This window comes from Nestor notabilis, unplaced genomic scaffold (assembly GCF_000696875.1).
Source record: "Nestor notabilis isolate BGI_N333 unplaced genomic scaffold, ASM69687v1 scaffold11294, whole genome shotgun sequence".
NCBI lineage: Eukaryota > Metazoa > Chordata > Aves > Psittaciformes > Psittacidae > Nestor > Nestor notabilis.
Genome location: NW_009926889.1, coordinates 12,695 through 37,487, shown reverse-complemented (window position 1 = coordinate 37,487; position 24,793 = coordinate 12,695). Strand labels below are relative to the sequence as shown.

Genomic DNA, 24,793 nt, shown 5'->3' with positions numbered 1-24,793 from the left:
CCTGCGGAGCAGAGAAACAGGCTTCACAGCACTTAATGGATACTGATGACTGGGATTATATCAACAAGAGCAAGATTGTATCTTGGATAGAAATTTCAGAGGCAGAGTGAGGAAATTAGCAGTCAAAATACTTGAAAGCTGCATTATGCTAGTGCACATTTCAAAATGCCGATTGCCTGCTATTTTATGAAGAGATAAGTATGTTCCAGGGTTAATCAGATTTTGGCCATTACCAAGTACCAAGTATATTTCTTTTCTAATTCTGTAATAGGAAAGAAGAAAATGCTTTCTCAATTCTTTTTAGCATGATTTGCACCATATGGTCTACTAAGTGCAGCCAGCAACCACTTTTAAATGCTACAGTTCTTTCACTGAGGCATTATTACCCCTTGTGTGATGAAAGTAATTTTATGTCTTCAGGAGATGCTCATATTCTACAAAGCAGAAAGGCCTCTCAGGACTTTGTTTCTAAAAATAGCTTACAGCCTTTCAAGAAGATGAAGGATGAACCTTTCAAGGGATAAGCTTTATTATTCTCTTTTTTACTTTCTTATTTGCATTTCTGGATCTGGAGGATCCTGTAGTAGTAAGCACTGGGAAACAAGTTTGGTTTGGTTGGGGTTTTTTTAACAGAATCCTCACTTGAAGAATTGCCAAACTGACTTCACATAGCTGTCATTCAACCTACACAGCTGAAAACTGATCTGCAGCGTTATCACAAGCCAATATGTGCTTAGAGATTTTCAGGAATACACTGAACTTTAAATCTCTTGGGCAAAATGTTGTGCTATTATGGATGGTAAAAGATAGTTTGTGTGGCTAATTAATAAATATGTAATTTTGACCTGGTTCTCAAGGATGATCTTTAAGAAGGGAAGCAGTTTTCTTTCGGAAGAACACTCCACAACCTTGTCTTTGCATCTAGCTTTGTTTCACATGTAAATGAATCAAAAGGTGTTTTGGTTAGGGCTTCTTTACTTCATGTTGTAGAAAATGAAGCAACTAATGAAAGAGAAGTTCTATTGAGAAGGTAAGATGGTTGCCCTGTTACAGATTTTAATCCATTTAGCAATCTCAAAAATATTCATATTAATTCTCTAAGAGCTCATTAACAAATTACTATGTTGTGGACATCTCTGCAGAAAAAAGAAAAACCTTCAGTCTACAACGTAAAGTCTATTGTACTTCTCTCTTTGATGTATGATATTTATGAAATGATACATACTTGAGAGCCCCTCTTTATGACAGCCCATCTGGAAGAAAATGGAAGATCACACAGGAAACATTTTGTGAGAATCTGGCATAGAGGACTGAAGACAGAATGCTACTAAACAGTTACTCTGCCTTAACTACTATTTTTTTGAGTAAGAGGGGGAGAGAGAGAGAAAGCGAGCAAGGTTTAAAGCTTTAATCTCATACACAAGCTTGTCAGAGCCCAAATCTATCTGTAATACTCTCCAAATCAGAATGAACTCAGAAAGATGACGTTCAATCTTTAAATCCTTCTCTGCAGAGCTATTTTTAACTCTCAGGTTCACAAAATGGATCCCTGCTGTGGCTCCAGAGCTTTCTAACGTGTATCCTACCTATTATGTTCGATACAACTACATGTTAGAATCCAGTTAGGCGTAGAACTAAAAGTTCTCCCTGCACGATTTCCTGTGCAGTGCAATAGAAATGACTCAACGTGACAGAACTCTACCACTGTCACTGATGGAAAACCAATTATCTCCTGGCCACTGTTATTTTCACTTCCAACAGTAACTCCAGTTCTAATATTCTGGACACTTCTGAGTAATTTTTTTATCTTCTTATTTTGCTTTCTCTTCCATAGGATGACATCGTTAGCCAGAAATATTGAATAGTTAACCATAAATATTGTCAAATAAGGCATTTTTTGTATCTCGAAACATTTCCTCACCAAATATATTTATTCAGTCCCTTCTAAATGAATTCTCAAACAATGTAAAAAGGATATTCAAGTCTTTGATACAATGATTATTGTCAACCATAATTCACCAGCTTTCTAAAACTTCCTGACCATTTCCGTTTTATTTTTGCTGGATTAGAACTGACATTTCTGCTCAACTATAGGTAAATAGGAGCAAAACACACAACTGTTTCAATGATCTGAACCGGGAATCATATAATAAGCCACAGTTGTTTCTTAGATTTGCAGCTGAATGCATTTATTACAGTAAATGCTCATGAACTAGCATAATTTTTACCAATGGGAACAGATTTCTGTTAATGACCTGAGGATATACACATATCTCCAAATGAAACTGCAGGCTGCATTGACTCCCTACAGCAAGAAAGTCTTCATTTACACACTTTGATACATGTAAATTCAGCAGAATAACATTTTGTAAACATGCTGGTATGAAAACAGAGCATTACAGTCAGGAAATTCTGCTAACTTTACATGACTTTGGGAAATCTTCATATGCCTCATTTTGGCATCAATTTTCTGGTTTAAGCTTTCCAGGAAAAAGTGTCCTATGGAATAATTCTGTATTTTAATCACTTTGACAAAGGTGCTGAACTGACACTGAACCAGCCCTGTCCTCTGGTGCTGTCAATGATTTATTCTGCCAGTTCACATCCCATTTTAAATATCTATCAATCAAAATATCTATCTTCTGGTTTGTTTCCTCAAGGACATTTCCTGACTTCAAAACTCATATTTAAAAATCCTTGATAATAACGCTCTGCTCTTGTAAAAGTTTAGAGAAATCTTCTCATCCTGATGCATCCTTCACATCTTGAAAGAAAGATCTATCTCTGTGTGGTATAAGATACTGAGTCATTAAAGCTGATATTCCAAAATCCTGTTGACTTAATCTGCATTCACCACTTTTATTTAAAGCCCATCAAGATCAATGGAAATATTCCCGCCAAGTTTCAGGTGATGACTTTTGGGACAAGGAAACCCAAGTCTCTAGAATACCATGTGCTGCTGCTTCCTAATGTTTAGACCTTGAACTGCAGACAGTCTTCTGTATGCTGTATTTTAAGAGTGATGAATGCTATTAGACCTCGTAGCAGCCTTCCAATATCTGAAGGGGGCCTACAAGGATGCTGGGGAGGGACTCTTCATTAGGGACTCTAGTGGTAGGACAAGGGGTAATGGCTTTAAACTTAAACAGGGGGACTTTAGGTTAGATATAAGGAAGAAGTGCGTCACAGTGAGGGTGGTGAGGCACTGGAATGGGTTCCCCGAGGAACTTGTGAATGCTCCAACCCTGGAGGTGTTCAAGGCCAGGTTGGACAGAGCCTTGGGTGACATAGTTTAGTGTGCGGTGTCCCTGCTCATGGCAGGGGGGGTGGGAATAGATGATCTTAAGGGCCTTTCCAACCCTAACTATTCTATGATTCTATTAACAGCATCACAGTAACTTCTTACTATTACACTTTCGTAAGGTCTTTGCTAGATAAAAGCCTGTCGATGAACCCAAAAGTAAAGGAACTGTGCAAAAGGCAAAGGAAACGGAAGAACAAAAGTAAAAAAACAAAAACTGAATCATGGTGACTACTGAAACACACTAGTCTCAGTTAGTAAGCAAGATGCAAAATCAGGACATTTGATGGAAGAAAGGAAGCATTTATGTGTGTGTGTGTATACATGCAGACATGCACACAGAAGTCACACATGCTCACTTACAGTCTACTTCCAAAATGGCACGGAGAGACTTGGCAAGGTCTCTCGCTTCTGCTGCAAGAGCTGTTGTGACAGTAGGTCCAGTCCTTCCCAACCGTGCGAGAAGTGCTTTAGTAGACAACGTTGATGTTCTGTCACTAAGAGAATAAAAATTACTAAGAATTTATCTGTAAGATTATAAAAGAAATGGTTACTTTTAATAAAGTAAAATTGTGTTTCTAGATTGGCTTTGGTCTCAATGTATGAATAAAGATTACCACTACCAAACTGACAAGCTTGTCTTAGAAGCAGTTGTGTCTGTACAATAAAGGCACTAGTAAAGTTTAATTCAAACAACATTAATGGCTCAAAATCCAGTGTCAAGAAATCAGTGGGCATCAGGAAAGTAACTTGCTTAAAAGTGATTTTCATATTAACATTTAAGAAGGGACACTGCTTTAGGGGACCCAATTCTTCTCTTCTATGCTGTTACCATATTTAAAACTTAAATTGATATACATGTATTCAATTTATGTATGTGCTACTGGATTAAGGATGATGCAAAACCGCTTGGGCAAACCTAAAAATAAAATAAAATAAAATTATAACCCGCTATTAAGGTTTCTTGCAATTTTAACTAATCCTTAACACATTATAATTACTTTATGGAAACATCCAGACAACCATAGCTATGTAATTACTAACTGCTTTAATTTAATTCTGAGGTTTTTAATGAAGCTGTATCCTGAAAGCCTCATTTATAATTCATGCCATTCCCTTTCTTCCAATAAAATGACACTGAGAAACATACAGCAAAAACTAGAGAAAAAATAGTTACAAGATGGGTTTTAGACTTTGAAACAATGATAGAGTTTTTCAATATTAATTTTGCCAGTTCAGTATTAATAACTACGCTCTTTCATTACCTTAAAACTGTTGAGGCAGTAGAGTTATCTGAAAGTATTTCATGCACAACCTGTTGGCCATAATCAAGAAGTTAAGAGTTTATAAACCAACACAGAAAAAAAGTTAGTACCTTATAATTGATGTCTATTTGGGTGTGGGGGATTTGATTTGTAATGAAAAAGTCTAGCCTCTGCCAGCTAGAAGTGTAAAAGTAAAAACCAAAATATTATAGCCACTTCAAATGAAGGGAATATAACATCACTCAGTTTCTATAACATTTAAATTATCATTAAATATTACTTTTTCATCTGGGAAACTTCACAGAAATTGATATGAGTTTTTGAAAAATTAGGTGGAAAAATTATCTGATCAGTTGAATTTGTTTAGTATTGCAAAAATAAAGATGAAGTAAATTCCTATACAGATCTGCACGCTTACATGCCATCTTTATTTCTAGCAATGAAAGGATCTCTGCAAACTAGTTATAGTCAGTTTACTATGTCTATTCCTCAGAAACATCAACGCAAAAGTTTTCCAAATAAAACACTGCAAGAAATGAAAGGCAAAGTTACCTCTACAAATTGTAGTAATTTTTCAGTAGCCACCTCAAAGGTCTTCCTGGCCGATTCAGACTTCCGCAGCTGGCAGTCAAGCACTGTAACTCTCTTTCTCAAGTCTTGGATATTATCCTGAGAAAGATATTTTAAGGCTTTTATTCTAATCATCTTCTCCTGAGGCTCCCATAGATACTTGGTGTGAATGGAAATGGATGTCTGAAATGTTTAACACACACTCTTTTCTATGTTCCTGACAAACACGGCTGCTCCTGAGGCAGATATACGTGACCTGCTAGTAAATTGGCTCCCACACTGTTAACAGGTTTGGACAAAATGATACAAAGGTAAATTGAAATTGGCAGCTAACAACAGTGATAGGGCTGCAACTTCAGTTTGAACTGATTCATGAATGGATCAAAAATACCAACCTGATAATGGTGACAGTATCTGTCAGCAGGGTGGCGTAAACAGCCAGTATGTGAACAAACTCAGTCTGCTGGTTTGCATCCGTACGTCCTTTGGCCAACTGAGCAATTATGGCATCTCTTGGAGAAAATTACCCCCTAGGATTTCTCTACATGCTCTTGTATAACCTATTGATCAGTGTTATGCATCTCTCTGTACTTAAGCTACAGAGAATGTGACCCCCATTAGATCAAGTTCTGGAGGCTCAAAGTGTCAGCTTGAGTCCCTGGCGCTGTTTGTGCAACAGGACCACAAGTGCAGTCTTCACATGGGCATATTTGTTTAACTAAGCTGGCTGCTGAACAGATCATCCACACCAAAATACTCTAAAAAATTAAGAAAATATCATTACCATTAAAAATAAATTTTTACACCCCTGTAGGCAATCTTTTCTGAAAGCCCACCATCTACGATAAAACCCTTACAAAAAACCCCACCAAAACCCATTTATTGCCTTTACTTGAAGCAAATGAGTAGACACATCTGTTTGTATACACTATACAAAGCAGCAACATCATGGTCACTCTGAATGTCAAAGAACCTGTGGATTAAAACACCTTTTTTTGGCAATCTGTCCACGTTGGGAGAAGCGGCTGTTAAGCCCTCACAGGTACCTCATTCTTTTATACCAAGAAGAGTTTACTGCAGAATTGACACTACCTAGAGCACACTACTTACTCAATACTGCTTCTTTTGAATAAGAATTGCAGAGAATCAAACCTCAACTCAGACATTCAAGTGCTCATTCAGAATTTCAGGAATTCAAGCTAGCATCTCAAAACCAAATCTCTGAGAAAGCAACCCACATGCTCTGAATTTCTTAAAATCCTGATATTTATTCAAGTCCTAGAAAACAAACAGTGCTTCAAAAATACCAGACATTAAAGATGGGGCATCTCACCCAGAAAGAAGAACTTCTAGGGTGTGATTCATCTCATCACACACACTCATGATTAGATGAGAGGAATTCCTCCCTGGGAGCTACACATACTCGCTATGTTGCTTCTTGGCAAGCTTGTATACCACAGAGCTCAGTTTTAGCTTTCAATACCTTGTAATATTGACTTAATTCTCATGATGAAATAAGGCAACATTTCAGCAGGTTTTCCTCATCAGTTCATATGCGCATCCCTTTCCCAGAAGGAAAACAAGGTAAACACACAAACACCAACCTGCCTCCACTTGTTCAAACTGTGTGTAGAAAATGGATCTGCAATTATGGGGAAAAGTTTAGAAATGCTTCAAATACTTTATTCCTTAGTGTGTTCTGAAATGCTTCCCTGGAGATGAAGTGGTTTGAAAATACAAGGCTCAATTAAAAAGGTTGTGGGTTGGGTTTGGTTTTTTTCTGCAGGATACTGTTAGTAGCATTTAAATGGTTATCTTGATGAAATCTAAATTTACTTAAGAAGACTACTGGATTTTAGACTGTTCTTATTTGCCTTACAGAAACATAAATATGATGGCCATTTTTACATAAACACAAAAGCATACAAATATACGTATAGTCTTTAAAGATAACAAATCTGCAGTCTGGAAACTATTCCATGCTTTAATGCTTGACGTGCCACTTTAACCTATGACCCACATATGCTTCCAGCTCCTACTTTTCCAGCCCAAAGATACATGGATAAAGGAAGACACAATAAACTTCACGTTACCCCCTTCACTACGCATCATTCCAGTTATTGAATAATACAAGACAAACAGTGACCTACTTTAGAAAAGCAGATGAAAAGAAAATGAAAACAAGATACATGACAACAGCAGGGAAACCATGGTAACTACCACCAGTGACTGCTTTGCTTACTTTATTTTGGCCAGAATGATCTGTGAGCTGAGCCTTCAGCTCTACAATTTCAGCTTCCAACAGGCGAATTACTTCTTCATAGTCCATCTCCATTCCCCGAGCCTGCCTTTGTGCAGCTTCTGCAAGATGAATCCTACTTCGCAGGGCTCTTGTCTCTTCTACAGCTGCCTTGGCTTCCTGTAGATGATAGAATTTAATTCAGAAGTTACAACTCCAGCTAACAAAGTAGAACAGATTTAGCTCAAAAGTGCTGCAGCTGGCATTAGAGCTACCTTCTAATATTTATGGTTAGTTGGTTCAATTGCTAGCTTTTAAGTGTAATATATGCAAACAAAGAACAGGTATTTACAGAAAGAGATGATTTTCCTAATAAATTAAATCATAAGTTCTGTGATTATTGTAAATCTAATTGATTAAAAGGCTTTACAGAAACACACCTGATGCTGTTGATCTGCCCATCACTTCCATACTAAAGAAAGCACTTTAATGAGATGTTACTTCATTTTATTATTATTGCCTGAATTCACACTCAATTCAGAGTTCACACATCATGTAGGTGGAGTTCTAATGCAAATAAATATTCAGTCCACACTACTCTCAAGTAGGCGTTGGGTTTTATTTCTCTGCCTAGTTCCTGCTCTTTTATCGTTATCCTGTATTACCACAGAAGAGTGTTAGATACAAATTATATATAAATAATGTACGGAAAATCAAGATATTAGAAACTGTTGGCTTGAATTCAGCTAAAGTAATTCCTAACTGTAGTAAAATCTGATTTCAAGAAGGATATTGCTCAGTTCATTTTACTACTGAGTATTAATTCAAGTTAACTTTGTTTTGTAAATTTAGAAAGTCAAACTAAAGGTCTGCTGAACAGATGAGTTTACACTAGGAAAAAACAAACAAACTGCTCATCAAAAATACAGACATAAAGGCTCATTGGCACCAAAACCAGTAATCCATCTTTCCCTCAGCTTTTGATGAATCTCTGGAAAAAGTCACTTTATATGAATTTTCTGAATCATTAAAGTTATAAATTTAAATACACAAATTCACAGAGCTAGACATTCTCTGCACAAATTCTTTAGTGAAGGATACTCAGGTGAATATCCTACTCCTAGTCTACCTATTGTATCTTATCAAAGCTGTATCTGGTTGGGAATGGAACTAGTGAGAAACAGGCAGGAAGAAGAAAAGGAAAACCCTATGAATCTATAATAAGTAGGAAATAACTTTCTAGAAACTAATGTTGAAATGACAGTTTCTGGAAAAAACTGAATGACCAAATCTTCCTATTTTTATGGAAGAAAAGTCATACAATATTTAACAGGTGTCATAATACAACTGTCTAGCGAGGTTAGTGAAGCTTACAAAAGCAGATTTAATTCTATTCTTTCCTAACTTAAAAGCATTTGTTCTGTAAAAGCCACATCCTTCAAGTCAGGTTTTCCTATACTTTGTCATAATGTAAAATGATCTACCAATCTCAGACTCTGTAACTTTTTAACCTGTACACTGTTAGTCTTAAAAGACAATATATGTTTATTTCAAGCCATAAGTAAACTAATCTCAACGACATATATATATATATAGAGGACATCACCTTCCTAATATTTACAAGGGTTTTGCAATATAATACCAATTTGGATGATTGCCAGGGACATTCTGGTCTCTTGGAAAATAAAGTATAATACAAATCATCACACATGTAGCAAACAGCAACATCATTAGTGAATCTACATGACATTGGTGTTATGTAGTTTAGAGGTTTCTGTTATAAGAACACAAGTGATAAGAGATATATTTCAGTAACCTTTAATTTGACAGCAAGTATAATTACTCCCCCCCCCCCCCCCGCCTTTTTACTTTCAGGAGCACAAGGCATTAGATGAGCCTATTCTACGTGATGATCACCTCCACCTGCAAACACAGACTTTTGAACAGCTTATCATTGCATGTCTTTCTGTTATTCGGCTAGTTTGTAAAGACAGCTGTCTGTCCACACGGCACTAAAAGCAGTGCAAGAGGTTATTACTGAAAGCACTCAGTGAAAGACCACCGGAACAATCCAGCCCTCCTGCAAGCTGCTCATAGGTGTTCTTTTTCCTAGAAACGATTCAGAGAACACAGGGGCTTCTGAGAAGTTATGAACCTATAAAATAGAGGACAAAATTACTGCCTTGGTACAGGGCATTTTCTTGCTGCTGTAAGAAGTGGTGTGAGTCAGCAGCAAGAAAAACTGGGCCCACTAATACAGAGGATGATGGGTTAGCAAAGGTATCCTTCAATAATAGGCTGGAGGTGGGAAAAAGACTTTCAGAGACAAAAGTGAAAAGATGGTCTGGTATTAAATCGGACTAATATAAATGAACATAGAGGCCTTGACAAAGGGTGGCTTGTTAAAAATGCACACATAGGAATTATCTAAATAAACTGACATCAGAAAAGTCATGGGAAAATTGCTGTAATGAAAAGGGAGGTCTTAATGTTGAAATAAGACCTCCTTGAGATAAAGGTTTAATCTCTTATAATCCAGAATTGCCTTCACTCCTCCATTGTTTTTTCAGAAACCCAATTGTTGAATATTAATTTCTCTCTAATTGCAGACTAAGTATGACCAGATTTCAACAGTGAAAGACCTAAAGGAATAATTAATGAACAATGGATTCTTACATTACAATGAAACGATTATCCACACTACAACTGAACTAGCAAAATTTCCTGACAAACCAGAGCTGTTTGTAGAGCAGGGAGGCACAAGGGGAAACGATACCATCAGGCTTCCCCATTCTACAGTTACTGAAGCTGGCATGGTGGTGCTTGCTCTTATGTAGATGAGGGGCCCCCACCAGTGAAGAACAGATGGATAAGAGCACGCTTCAGCAGCATCTTCTCTTGTCCTGTTCAACTGCTTGCATGAAAGAAGACGCAACTGAAATGGAATCTGCAGCTGCTAATATTTCATCTCTACAAATGCCTGATGGGACCATTTGTCCTAATCTGGTATGAAGCCACTACAAAAAATAAGAAACTGCAGGCTTGATGAGAGCAACTGAATCAGTTTCAAGGTACAGATCTCTTTGAAAGCCAGGTTCTAGTTCTTCCTTGGATAAATTCGAGCATTGGTAAGAGTTTATCGATGTTATATTCCAGCCACCACAAACACTGCAACAAAGGTATTCTTTTAAACGACATGAAAAATTGTAGTTACAATTGAATTATATTTATTCATTAATTTTAGCAAAATTATATGCTGAAAACATCCTTTAAAAGAACATAGTGTATTTTTACTATGTCTTAAAATTAAAAAGCTAATGAAACAAAAATAAACCCGATACTTCTTTCAGGCATGGTGAAATGAATTTTATATTGCTTCTAAAAAAGCACCCATTCAAGTCCTACTCTTCAAAGCACCTCTTTTCCCCTTAGAAAACATAAGCACAGAATAGCAAATCTTAGCCCTATGAAATACAAGTCCAGCACTATGGGATACCACAAACAGTATCCTACCTTTACAACCTTTCACATTTACTATATTCAGCTGAGGCGTTTCAGTGACAATAACTGCACCAAAGAAGCTCGACTGAAGAAGAGATAATTCAGGTGGGTATGACCCAGGATTTTCAACCACACAGAATACAGGCAAACTCATCCAGGAAGATAGAAGGTATCATTACAGATCTCACATTCATGGTGTTGACAAGACTTCAGGTACCCAAGTGTCTTTCTATGCTTTGTGCCAATTTCAGCTTCCATATGATTTCAAGGAAGACCCAAAGATAGAGCTACATCACAATCCTAAAGTAAAAACGTAGCAACTAATGTATTTTAATTCTCACAGACCAATATTAAAATGATTACTACCTCATTTCAAATTCAGCAATATTTCTAATCTTAAGAGTTCGTTTATGCTGTCAGCTACTGATTCATGCACTGTTTAATGAATCGGTACTAACAAAACATGTTCATTAACCAGAACTTTTATATGCGTGTCCTAATTAAGATGTAATCTCTGCAATTCACAATTAGTTGACAATAGAAATACCACAAAACATATGACTGGTAGCCTGTATCTTCATTTAAAACATTGCTTTTTCAGGAAAGCAGTGATTTAAAAAGCAAAAAGTTTAAATTATATCGAATTCAGAAGACCATATGCACATACTTGAGCCAGTTCGTTAGTTTTCTTTTAATCAGGCCGCTAGGGCTCAATAATGTACCCATTAATTCACTTCAGCTCAAGCTCAAGCAGTAATGCATCATCATAAGGTATATGGCAACTTGTACTCCAAGTAGCCTATTTTATTTTAAACTTCATACCACCCTGAATCTCAGCACTGGTTCTGAACCACAGAAATATATGTAAAACACTTGAAAATGCACTCACGAATAAACTGAACTGAAATTCCCATTAAAAGCATGCCTGTATCTCCTAAAATAGTGCTGTAATTACTTATAATTTATTATTTCTCTTTCATTTCACTATGTGGAACCTTTTCAACAGCATTCACTTAAAATTCCTACTAGAAAATCAGAGTACTTATCCCCTGGAGGGTTGCGCTGCAAAACTGACCTACGCCACCACGATAGTACTAGAGAGAAAAATTAAAGTTCGAGGACCTCGTGTGGTAGAAAAAAGGAATTGCTGCCACTTAGAGCATCTTAAACCACTTTTGGCCAAGTCCACCTTCACAGTAAGAGCAGGTCTGCGAAGTGAAACACCCGATGCCGAGGACCTGATGTATTTGCTGTCTGCATTTTGGGGTTTGTACTAGCTTTAGTCAAGACTGGTAGACTGAACATCTGCTCTGGTCTAGAGCAACAGATTGAACACCCATTAGTGAATGGAAACAAGAGGTACACTACCAGTTAAATTTTATCCAAAAAAGAATCCATTTTATTTCCCTGCTGTCCCACAATGACAACATCACAACACTCATGGAAAAAGCCTTCAAGCAGTTCTCTTATATTCAAGGTCATAATGAAGGTGCTGAGGAAATCTACATACATGCACAAAATTGTGAACATAATCTTAATATAACACTATACAGATTTTTAACCTGTATCTTGCATCTTCACATATGGCATCGGATGGAACAGCCATGAGAAACCTATAAGGAATACATATTACAGTACAGAAAAGCAGAAAGGCAGCCAGATCATAAGAAGAAATGAGCTGACAGGATGATATTCAGTAGAAGTGGGCAACAGGCAAGTTACTTTGTTTTTGAATCTAGGCTTACATGGATTTACATATAATTGGAAATTTCCCTAAAGAGACACAAGAAGGCTATATTTCAATCAAAGATTTCTTCTCTCATTGATAGGTACGGAGACATAAACAAGACATTCTTCACAGAACACTTACTACCATTCTTTTCCCGGTAAGCATCAGGTAGAATTGTCAAGTGCGTCTATTTTTTCATACTTAAAACTCTGGTTGACATATGAAGTAGCTAATGTTTGGTCTATAGATTAGGCACACTCTTGCCTAAGAACAGGAAAATCACTTCAAGAACACTTAAGACCAGACAGGTACTACTACATTATTATCCAACTTACCTGATCCAGGTTATCTTACGGTTTTCTGCCTCAAGCAGAGAATTATTGCTCTAAAACCTTAAGAATCAATATTCTCCAATTCTAATCAAAAGCTTTGTAGATACAAAAGAACCCCTTTATGTTGAAATCACTGGAAAAAGTATGGTCTGTATGAGACTCAAGAAAGAAATGCTCCCTTCTCACATAAACAACAGTTTTTAAAGAAATTTCAACATACTTGCTTGATGATCTGTAGCTGCTCTGTTAACTGCTTCTCTAAATTCATGGATTCAGACAATTTTTCCTGTTAAAAGAAGAAATAATTAATAATCAGGTCTGAAATCAAAGAGTTTTTATTCCTAAAATCCAATTAGCTCTTTCACAACTACAGGTAGCAACACTGAAGTTCTATCAATGTACTTACTGCCTTGTAGTATGTTTCTAGGCCACAATGTAAGCCTGTTATTAATGTTGTATAATCAGAAACACACATATTAAAAAAGTTCTGGTGGAAATAATAATCAACAGCTTTTATAGAACCTGTGACAAAACTATATTTTAATATCTAAAAGCTAGTTTTGCATAGAGTTCATTGGTAACTGTTTAAGTTTCTCGGGCATTTGAGGATTATTCACTGATCGTGTCTGTGGTATATGTAAAATACACATTCAATATTGAATCAGAATTTTTTATCTTTCTGGGTTGTCAAAAAGCACAGGACAATGGTTGTAACCCAAGGTGTCAAGAAACAATAAATATATTTGTGGCTCTGGGTCTTACGTATTTTGTAATGTCTGTAAAAATATGTATTAATTCGGAAAACAGATTAATCTATCCTCCAGTTCTGACTTCTTTTGAAAGTATCAGCAGATGCTCAGAAACTGCAGTTCCCAGGATCACACATTTCTAAATAAAATTGCTATGCAAATCACTCACTTCTCCAAATTCACTTTTCTTAAATGTCTGCTTAGTCCCATTTCGCTGTGAATCAGATTAAAAATGCTCTAGTATTCAGTATAACAAATAAAACGGACTGTCTCCAAAAATACATTGTAAGCAAACAATCTTCAAACATTACGGCTGTTTGCTTTGCCTTTTTATGTATTCATCAAAAAGAGCACATTAAATTCAAAAGAAAAACAGTAAGTTACTATATACACTCAAAAAGAAATCAGCCTCTTGAGCAAAGAGAAATTAAGTATCACCTTTAATTTACTCATTTCTTTTAAAGCATCATTTCTTTCTTTCTTGAGTCTTTCCACATCGTCATCCAAAGAATCACAGGTTACAATCTGTGCATGTTTAAATACTAAAGGTTAGAACATTAGAACTGTATCCTCCATAAACTTTCACATCTTAATAGGTCTTCTTAATAAAGTAAGAGAATAATCTTTATTTTAAAATAATTTAAAGCTCTGAAAATACTAAGAATCTTTGAGAATTCTGCCCAACTTATCTTCCACAGGAACAAATATTTTTCCTGTTAAAAAGGATTAATAATAATTTTTAAAGTACCAGGATTACAACACTAACAGCCCCTGTTTTCTTCAATATTTCAGTATATACATAATTTTATTTTAGTATTCCTATGCTGCAAATGTTCTTTCTTAAAGTCACCCCCAGAATAAAGCAATTTTTATTACAGCAGTTGTTCAAATCACCAGGCCCAATAATTGTTCATCGCTCACACAGGTAGTAGCAATATGTATTCCATTAAGAAACTTCAGTAAATCACCGTTGTCCATACTTACAGCAAATTACAATATAATAATGTGAATTGCTTTCTGCAAAGTAGGTTGCTTTAAAAAGCTTCACAGGAACTAGGTTATCTTAAAGAACACTATGATACGGAGCTGTTCTAAATATCTGTCCAAAAATTGGAGTAATCTTACATGTAATAAGCTCTCCATTAATCTCCTCCCAACAGTTAAACACTGTACAGGCACGTATTTTACCTGTGAATTCAGGAAGCTGGCAATTTCATTGACTCCAAGTGTTGGAGATTTTTGGCCATCATCTGTTGCATTCAATTGCGCAGTGAGCAGATTCTTTGAAACTTCAATGAAATCTGAAAAGAGATTAGATTTTGTTGCTGTATTTCACAAGTTCCATTTAGTAGCAGTATCACTAAATACAACACAACTACTAATACCACAGCGTAAGGCTACTCTTTTATAAATGCAGCGTCTGCCCTCCATAAGATTTCTCAAGGAAAACATGAAGATCAGACACATCCCTCTGAACACAAAAATTTGGTAATGATGATAAGAACAAGAACAAAAATATTTAACAGAGATCTTGGGATAAAATATCCCTGAATCAAGCTGTGAAGGAGAACAGAAAATGTGAAGTTCAAATTCCAGTATCCTTCTTGATAAGGTACTTGAAAATCCAGTGTCTTTTTGGGTGGTTAAGTACAGAAGTTATTTTTATATCCTAGTGTTTAATGCTGTTTTTCTTAAACTTTAGGGAAAGTGAAATTTCCATCAGTTTTAGCATCAGAACTATCATGTCTCACAGTTTATAAGAAATATTCTTAAATTTTTAGTGTCACCTACCAAAATTGTCATAACCAACAGAAGCAACTCATTCCCATCAGAATTAGACTTAACTAGAAGAACCATCACGTTAAGTCTCCATGTAAATCTCTTTCCATATGCAATAGTTAAAATGTTCATGCTTCTCGCAAACTAAAGAAGTTAAATAATCTGTCAGTGTCATTCCCTCAGGAAGTCTCTTTAACCATGAATACTGTCCCAAGTAATTTTTGGAACAATTATCCTACTGTCAAGGCAAAAATTCAGGAATTTGTGAGCACAAGTCCCAACTTTCTCAAGGCTGCTCTTATTAGACAAATTTGAGATTTGCTTCCGAATTACTTAGTTTCAGAATTCCAAGCTTATTTTTATACAGGAGAATAAAAAAAGCCTCAAAGTATCATTTTATTTGCAGTAGCAACCCAATAGACAGAAAAGATATTAATGGTTATTATCTATCATCATTTCTATATTCCCACATTTCATTTTTTTCCATGGTAATTAACAAATTATTACCTCCAAAAGACACTGTTCCTTTAGAATCTTTCTGAAGTTGCTGCCTTAGGGCTTGCTGCTGTTCATCTGTGGGCTGAATCCCAAGATAATTCAATGCCTGGAAGGAGAAAACTTAATTTGGAAAAAAAAAAAGAAAGGACTAGGGATAATGACTGCAGGGACAAGGGGGAGTAATTAAAGAGCTATACTTCAAAGAGCTTTTGTTTCATAGTAGTCTCACTGACAACACTTTTATTCCAGAGACACTCTGTGACTTTTCCTTCTAATTGAGAGATATTCGGATATTATTTAACCTTGAATACAGATGAGTGTAATAAGCAAACCCCTTTGTCCTTAATAACTGCCTTAAAAATCCTGAGGGATGTTCAGATTCCCAGAAGAATCAATCAGTAATTAGATTAACAAAAACAGTAATTTGCCCAATACGTAAAATGAAATGTCAGCCTGCAACCTGAGAGAACTATTCAAACAGAAAATTTGGTGTACAATTCATACCTTACACTTTGCCAGCCTAGAAACAGTCTCCAGATGTTTTACATGCATCATGAAGGGAGAGAAAGGAAAACTCAAAAGATTACAAGTATTTACCCTCTCCAGCTTTTCTGCTTTGAGACGAATAGTAGAGTTCCTCCCTTGCAGCTCATAATCATCATTCTGGCTGGGGGCAGTAACTAAGCAGAAAATAATTAACATTAAATAATGATACAGTTGTAACTATTCCTTTGAAAGATTTGTTCTGAAGACCTGCTCATCAAAAGGATGGCAGTTAAATACCCATTTGCCACAAATAAATGTTAATATTTAGATTGACTCTTTTTTTTTACAGGACATAATTGTAACAAACAGAAATTATGAGCATCAATCACTTAAAACTGGCTTTTCCCATCAAAAAGTGACAAGCAGCAAATTAGCAGAAAGAAACCAGAATAACTTTGATTGATCCATGAAGCATATGGCTTATACTTGTGGTATTTTCTCTTCTCTCAGAGATACACAGTTACTCTGGAAACAGAAGGGGAAACACACTTGTGAATTCTGAGAAAGACCTTCAAGACACACCCTTGGCATAATCAACAGTTCCCAAAAGCATATCTAGTGATCTGGAAAACACTGAGGAAAGAGAGGGAATGACCTGTTTCCAACTGAGGGCTGTAGCTTAGACTGAATTCCAGTACTTTTTTCCTGGGAAGGAACTCTTTTTACAAGAACTATCGTTCATTAAGCCATCATCCCTCATCCCTCCCCTTCTCCAGTCCTCACAGACTGAGCAGTTTTAGCTAGTTGCATTAACAACTTAGGGTGCATCTATTTTATTTCCAACATACCCAAATGATTAAGCTGAGGAAAGGAAAAGAAGTTAGCAGCACCAAACAGTTCATATGCAAGATTTCAGAGTAACTGACCTCTTTTTTGTGTGTGTGTGTCACAGCTTTGTTATGTTTCAGACACACATACGGATACAACACAAGAAGCAGCAACCTTTGGAAGCTTTTGATCACGCACAGTAAGCAAAAGGAGCAGCTAACTATCAATTTCCTTGGATTTTCAATGTATGTAAATAGAACAAATTCATCGACTAGTTTTTTTCAGAAGAAAGTGGAATACTTGTTTTCATTCATTATTTATAAATCTAACTTTTAATTATTTCATTAATGGACCAGAGTGGTACTGAAAAAACCCCAGCATTTGAAAACTAAAGGCTCTTGCAGTTTGAGATTCTCTCTGAGGGAACAGAAGGAATCTCACAGAATTTTTTCCCACTTTCACAGCTATCTGTTTCCAAGCTCAAAGTAATTTACATTCTCTTTCTTTGCCAAAAGCATAAACCAAAACATCTTGAAAATCTGACACCAACACCTCTCACATGCTATATTAAATTCTGAAGACAGTGGGCTAGAACCTCAGCCGAATTGGCACACGTCCTTTCAGCTCAGAATGAAACAGCTTTGTGTATGAGTTTGTGCAAGAATTTCTTAAAACTACACTGATTTTTCTTACATTATTAAGAAAAAATCACCTAAGAGCTACTCCGATTTTTCAAGGTTATCTCTGAAAGTTAAGCCTTGAAGACGGGCAGCACGAGAGAGCACATAAGGATGTGCTATTCAGTAAGACTAAAATTTAAAATGACAAGAAACAGCACAAACTGGAGCTGCAGTATTTCTGCTTTCCACTCTACTAGATAAGTTGTTCAGGTATGTTAAAGAACTGTGGCCTTCTTGGTCTTGTTAAGCAACAGTGATGCTTCTGTGTATTGCATTATATTAAGCAAGAGTCTCATATTCTGAATACATTAAAAAATAGCCTTTTGTCTTGTTTCTCTGATTTAGTTGTGGTGTTTTTCATGATCGATATGAAAAAAAAGTGTGATCATTAAACTCCAGATGGATTCAACACTACAACCTTTCCAGTTTTAAAAGTTCACATCCCGTCAGCTCACCCTTCAAGGAAGGAAGCCAACTGCTCAGATGTGCAATATGGAGACTGTTTCCTTTTAAATTAGGAGATCTAATAAGTGACATGATAAATAGTTAAAATTTAAATAACATCTAGAATCTGTCAGATCCTGTATGTTTGTCCTTCCTCGTCTCTGTATATTAGACATCAAGTTGAGAAACACAGGTTATGCTTACAAACTACTGCCTGAAGTAAAATAATAGAGTTGAGGTCTTTATACAGACATACAGAACAGAATCAGTTCTATTACTGTATCAATTGAGACTCATTATTATATCCAACTACAGCATTTTCACTGTTTATAAATACAACACATTTGTTCCCCAAAGGAATTACAAGTGTTCAGCTTAGATTTGGTTCTGACCAGTTTCTACAACCTCTATTTCTCCTTAGTGTTGGGTTTGGGATTTTTTCAAATATATAAGCAAAGTGACTATTGTCTTTGTTTGAATGTCATGACTCTTAAATATGAACACACACATATGTATTCTATTTGTTATTAATTGAAGAACGGTCTGCGTGTTATTTCTATCCTTCCAGTATGCAGCCCTGAAAAAAGAACACCACAAGCAGTATACATCCACAGAATCTCATCAGATCAAGAAAGCACAGTTTCTATGGTAACCTAATCTTGATCTATATGTGAGTCTTCATTATCTGGTTTCTACTGAGTCTATTATCATTACTGCTGTATAGCAAACGTTGTGATCACTCATTTGGTTTCAGCTGTTTGTTAAAGACAATGTAAGTTATATTTGACAGAAGCTGCTAAACAAACCATTGATCTTGGTCCTTTATTTAGTACTATAAAATCAGTGCAATATTCCTTTTTTTAAAGACTATCGAGTCTCACTCTGTACTATTTTCTCTGTGGCAGTTACTGAAGAAAAAAAAAGGGTGGCAAGGAATTAAATCAGCCTTTACCAGTGGCAGACACATCAGTAGGATTGCTGTCTAGAGAAGTAACTGGAGAATGCTCTCCCGTCTTGCCTCCAGTTTCCATCTATGAAAGAAAAGCAAAAGTCATGTAATACCATTTCTAAAGCAGATCACAAGCCAAACTAGAAATACACATTAATGTAAATGAGAGGGAGAGAAAAGAAGACTTGGGGAGAAATAGGGCTGGATAGATCAAAACAGCCGTAGGAGAAAATGGAACGCATAGGGAGGTTGGGAGGTGAGAAGTAATGCTGTTCAATATAGTTAGATCAGGGCTTATCAAAACCTTAGTTTGGTTTTGAGTATCTTCACAGCTTAAGACAGCACAGTCTCTGTAGGCAACCTGCTTCCATGTTTATATCTCAAACAGGAAAGAAAAATGGGCAAGAATTTTAAGTACAAATGTAAGAACAAGTGAGAATCACCTGCCTTGACTATGTGTTTGACATGAAGCATTTATTCTTTCTTGTTCAAAGACAAGACTTTGTTTAGTTTTAAAATTGCAATAAGTTGAATTATATTTTTTTATTGAAATAATAGTTTTTAAATCTCATTTCTTATAGTCCACATTATTAGCTCACACTAATAGCGAGCTGTATGAATTAAAGCAATTGTTGCTTAGCCAAAAGAAAGGGCATAAACTCCATGTTCTTCTAGGACTCTGATTTTTAAGTAAAAAATCACAGAGGAAGTGTAACTTGTGAGCTCGTATTGTACTCGCATATACGAAGCGATCAGAGAGTACTTTATCTCTGAAATATATAACTATATATACACCTAATTCTAAAACTTTACTCCTCCAAAGGGAGAACAACTTTGCATCTCAAGACACAGCTGATGCTTATTTTATTTGATTTGTTGTCTTACTATAAGTCAACTAATATTCTAAATCCTCTCATCAGCGTATTTTACTCTACTGATACGCAACATGTTTTCTGGAAAAGTCTTGATGACTGCCAGGAAAAAGAGACAGTCATTTTCTTAGTAGAATGGAAACAGAATTAAAATAACCCTATACTGAAATTCCAATGAAGTTAGGAAAAACAACCATTTGCTCACTTTATACTAAGAGGAGTAGTAAGTATACTCACAGCATTTGGAATGAATGTTGGAACAAGCTTCCCATTAGGAGATGCAAGAGAACTAAGTACTGCACCCTGCTGGTCTCCATACGCTATAGATGATGTTAAAAGGCTGGAGGGACGTTGCAGACTCTCTAAATAACTGGGAATATTTTTTTGCCTGATAAAAGCTATCTCCCAAAAACTTTCAGACCTAAAATTAAACAAAAAAGTTTCAACATATTTTGCACTGTCCTGTTGGCAAGATTCCACACTACTCTTGCAAAAATCATGTTTTCACAAACACCATTTGTGATTTTATTCACTTATTATTCTAAAAGGATGTTCTATTCCTCATCGTTAAAAAGGCAAATACTGTGGGTTTGGGTTTTGTTTTTTCTTTCTAAAGGAACGAAAGTATCGTAATAATAAAAGTCTAAAAGATGCATTTGCATCTTTTTCTAGGAAATAATATTGCAATTGAGTATTTAAAACATTCAATATCCCTTGCATTTTCTCTGAGTACACGTAAGAAGATACTTCATATAAATCCGATCATAAATGTCATATAATAACCATTTTGGAGGGTTACCAGATACCTCATCTTTGTTCTGTTGATTATACTTTTTGCCTCTTCATAGGAGACACCAATCATTGACTCCTTGTTTATGGATACAAGTTGATCTCCAGGCTTCAATCGTCCATCCTAACATAACAAATAAAAAAGCAAACCCACAACATTTATATTAACAGTATAGAAAGAACTACACAATCACAGCACTTCAACATATTCCTCTGGATTGGTGAAGACAAAAAATACCAAGTACAGATACATGTTTTGCCTGCCAATCTTCCAGAAATAAACAGATCAAATGATCATTTAATCACCAGGATAGCAGTAATTAGAAAAGCTTCATCAGACAGAATGGATCTCAGATATTGTGTAAAGAAGAAATTTGGACCCAGAGACGTATTTTTGTTAAATAAACCAACCACAGATAGTAATTTTTCCAGCAAGGAGTACTAACCCATCTGACTATGGGAAGGTTCTTTACTAATTCATTCAGCTGTGAGCTGGATTAATTTGTATTTCAAAACCAAATGTTCTTGGCTATACATGGGACTCTTCAGGCACTGACCAGCCATATTCATCCTCATGAGAAAACCAGATTAGTCTATTAGAAATTCACCAGTCAAAAATGCAATAGAAACAATATTATCTTTGTGCTTCTGCTAAATTCATTGCAAACATTTTACAAGACAGGAACATATCACATTTCTCTCTTAGAAACTGTAAGACAAGACTTTAAACACACAAGGCTAGATTTCTCACTATGATAAAGCTTTCTTTACTTACATTTTAAAAGAGGCATCAATAAGTTAACTGAAAATTCATGTAATTCACCTGTGGTTACAGAGTTAGTTAGGACATTTGGCTAAGAAAATAAATTAAATATAACCTGTCTGTGTTCTTCATCTTCTGAGAAATTAATCACAGAATCAATCTGACCATATGATACAAACTGTGCACAGAAGATAACACATATGAAATAAGTAAAATACCTTTCCAAGACCACTATACCTTTACATATTTAATACCCGCTTACCAGGATTTCAGCTGTGTTATTTCAAACCTATGGCAGCACTTTACTATGTTTTTTTCTGTCACTTAGTGTTTTGGTTTTGATTAAAGAAAATGTTGTAGATCTTTTATTGCACTTGCATCCAGCCTATTAAAATATATCCATTTCAATGCTGCCCTCATGTGGCACACATTGAAAATACGCCTTCTACTTGGGTTTGTCAAACAAAATAACCTGGATTGGGAAATTACCTCTACTCCTGCTAATATTAGAACCTACTGCAAATTAGTGTCTGTCTATTCATTATGAGCAGTAGGCTTTAAATTATATATTTACAATCAGAAAACATATTTTAGAGACTACAACACAATAGAAGAAAAGAAGAATGACCACCATTTATCTACTAAACGTCTGAAGAAACATTGCACCTTTTCCTTCCACCTTGGCATTTTAGGATTAACCTAAGTGCAGCCACAAATAGTTATAGACTCTTTTGGGGCAAAACTCATTGCCTGTGAATTTAATTCACACCTTCTTGCTTGGCAAGAGGCAAAACCTGGTTATCTACACATCAAATAACCATAACAACTCAGGATGCAAAAGGAGACACTTGGATAAACAGTTGTATGTACTTGAAACAAACAACTATTTGTTTATCAAAACTGACAAGCCCTCTTGATTTACATACTGCACTTGTCATAAATGAAAAATAATAGGGACTGATTCATACATTTTATCAGTCTGTCCTATTTGTTTCCTGATTTGCCTACATAAAGCTTTCCAACTGCAAGGATCCAGCTAAGTGAAGTCTGAGGGAAAACTGACTTTTGACTACCAAAAAATGAAAGGAGAGATGCAGTCTGTAGCTTTGTCCCATCCTTGCTGATTTACTTTGCATCATGCAACCTCTTATAGAGGTTGGTTTCTCACTTTCTCATATGTAAACTGGGGAATAAGATCCTCGTTTGCCTCAAACGAACTCATGAATAATTTTCATGGCCAGGTAACCATGATACATTTGAAATGAGATAATTCTGTTTAAAGAGAAAGCAAAGAGCAACACAAATTTTGTATTTAAAATATATCTGCATACATAAAAAACACTGACGCAGATACTAAATGAAGGCAAAAATACATGTGACTGAAGGGGAGGGAAGGAAAAAAGGGTCTTTACCTTATGACAATCACCACCAGGGATAATTTCTTGAATATATACCAAAGGCCCTTCATTTCTGTTAATTCCTCCTACAATATTCAAACCTAGGCTTGTTCCCTTGCAAACGGAGATCATCTGAAATGCACTATCGCTACAAAGAGAAAGAAAAGCAGAATTACTTCACAGAACCATATACTCAATACAGAGTCAAGTGATGTAGTAAATTTATCTTATTGATTTCACAAATATGTATTACAGCAACAAATACAAATAGTGGCCATAATCTCAATGTTCAAACATTACACTGCCTATTTACTACAAAATCAACAACTTCAGGCGTAACTTCTGGCAATTACAGAAGGAACTGATACACTATTTTACAAGGCTAAAAGCTCCTCTCTACTGTATGTACCCAAAGCTTATGGGACTGTGTGGGTGCACACACACCAGAAGAATTAATTCATTAGAAGTAAAAAATAAACCTGATTAATCTACTTCTAGAGCAATCGATGAGAATAATAACTTAAAAAAACTGAAATTTTGCAGTATCAATGGTATTTCAAGTCACAGGATTTAATAAATAAGTAAAATTGAATACTTAGTGCTCAACCCAAACTTTTCCTGACCAGCCAAATACAACATTTTCTACAGCTCACACAAGAGAGTTACAGTCAGTTTTGGAAATTACTTTGCAAGCTTTGGGAATGGTGCTGGGCCAGAATTATTTCTGCTGCTGGTGGTGACATTATCCTTTGGATGCAACTGAGGGCTCTGTGGCCTTGAGGACGACCCAGAAGAAGGGCTGTCATTAGATTTTGCTTAAAAAAAAAAAAAAAAAGAGAAATAATGAAAAAAAGAAATAAAGCACACATTTGGGAAAAGAACAAAATTTCAACTCATGTAAGGAAGCTCAGTAAGACTATTTTTGTGTTAGGAAACACAAACTGTATCAGACAACCAAGCAAAAGCTTACATCTAAACAGCTTAAGAATTGTGAATCACGCAGGGTTCCAGGGATAACGCTTTAAAACACAGCAACTGATGGGTTTTTCAAACTGGGTGTAAAAGCAATTAAATAAATCTCAACTGACTTCTCTAAAGAGCAATCACTCATGCTATATATATAGATGCTGAAAGTCATGCTATACAAAGGCATCCTAATTAGGCATTATCAGGAATTTAGGGTATCCTAGCTCCAATTTTTATTAGTACTTTTAAATCTACAAATACGAAATACTTTTCACACTGTTCATTAATTAAACTTGTTGAAAGTAGGTGGTAGTATATTTAGTTTAAGAGTTGAGGAAACTGACGCACAAACCCCACAAGGTGCATGTTTAGAGTACAAACTAAATGTTAAAGTCTAAATAAACATGTGTGTTTTGCCTGATTTTCAGTCACTTCCTCCAACATATCCTCCCCCAAATGAAATGAGTTTTAAGTGCAGGTTTCTACTCCACCAAAGCAGCACTACTGTCCTACAGGATTATGTCAGGTTAGGAAGCAATTGCTCACCACATAATGGTTGTGTTGGAGAACTTCTGGCTGAGTTGATGTCACTGTGAGAGCCGTACTTATCCATCAGGTCAAGAAATTCTTTCCTGTGGCAATAAAAAGATCCTCTT

At 35.8% G+C, this 24,793-nt stretch overlaps 1 protein-coding gene across 1 annotated transcript in view; it reads right to left on the bottom strand.

Moving 5' to 3' along the window:
* STXBP4 (syntaxin binding protein 4) overlaps positions 1-24,793 on the bottom strand; it is a 61,525-nt gene that overhangs the window by 29,373 nt on the left and 7,359 nt on the right. Inside the window, exons 6-20 of the mRNA XM_010013799.1 lie at positions 24,684-24,769; positions 23,857-23,986; positions 23,187-23,319; positions 21,029-21,135; positions 20,460-20,643; positions 19,354-19,432; positions 16,561-16,643; positions 15,973-16,069; positions 14,875-14,987; positions 14,125-14,211; positions 13,158-13,223; positions 7,379-7,555; positions 5,119-5,235; positions 4,567-4,616; positions 3,665-3,798 (exon numbers count right to left, since the gene is read on the bottom strand). Of these exons, the coding sequence (XP_010012101.1) occupies positions 3,665-3,798; positions 4,567-4,616; positions 5,119-5,235; positions 7,379-7,555; positions 13,158-13,223; positions 14,125-14,211; positions 14,875-14,987; positions 15,973-16,069; positions 16,561-16,643; positions 19,354-19,432; positions 20,460-20,643; positions 21,029-21,135; positions 23,187-23,319; positions 23,857-23,986; positions 24,684-24,769 (1,643 nt within the window). The remainder of the gene's footprint in view (positions 1-3,664; positions 3,799-4,566; positions 4,617-5,118; positions 5,236-7,378; positions 7,556-13,157; positions 13,224-14,124; positions 14,212-14,874; positions 14,988-15,972; positions 16,070-16,560; positions 16,644-19,353; positions 19,433-20,459; positions 20,644-21,028; positions 21,136-23,186; positions 23,320-23,856; positions 23,987-24,683; positions 24,770-24,793) is intronic.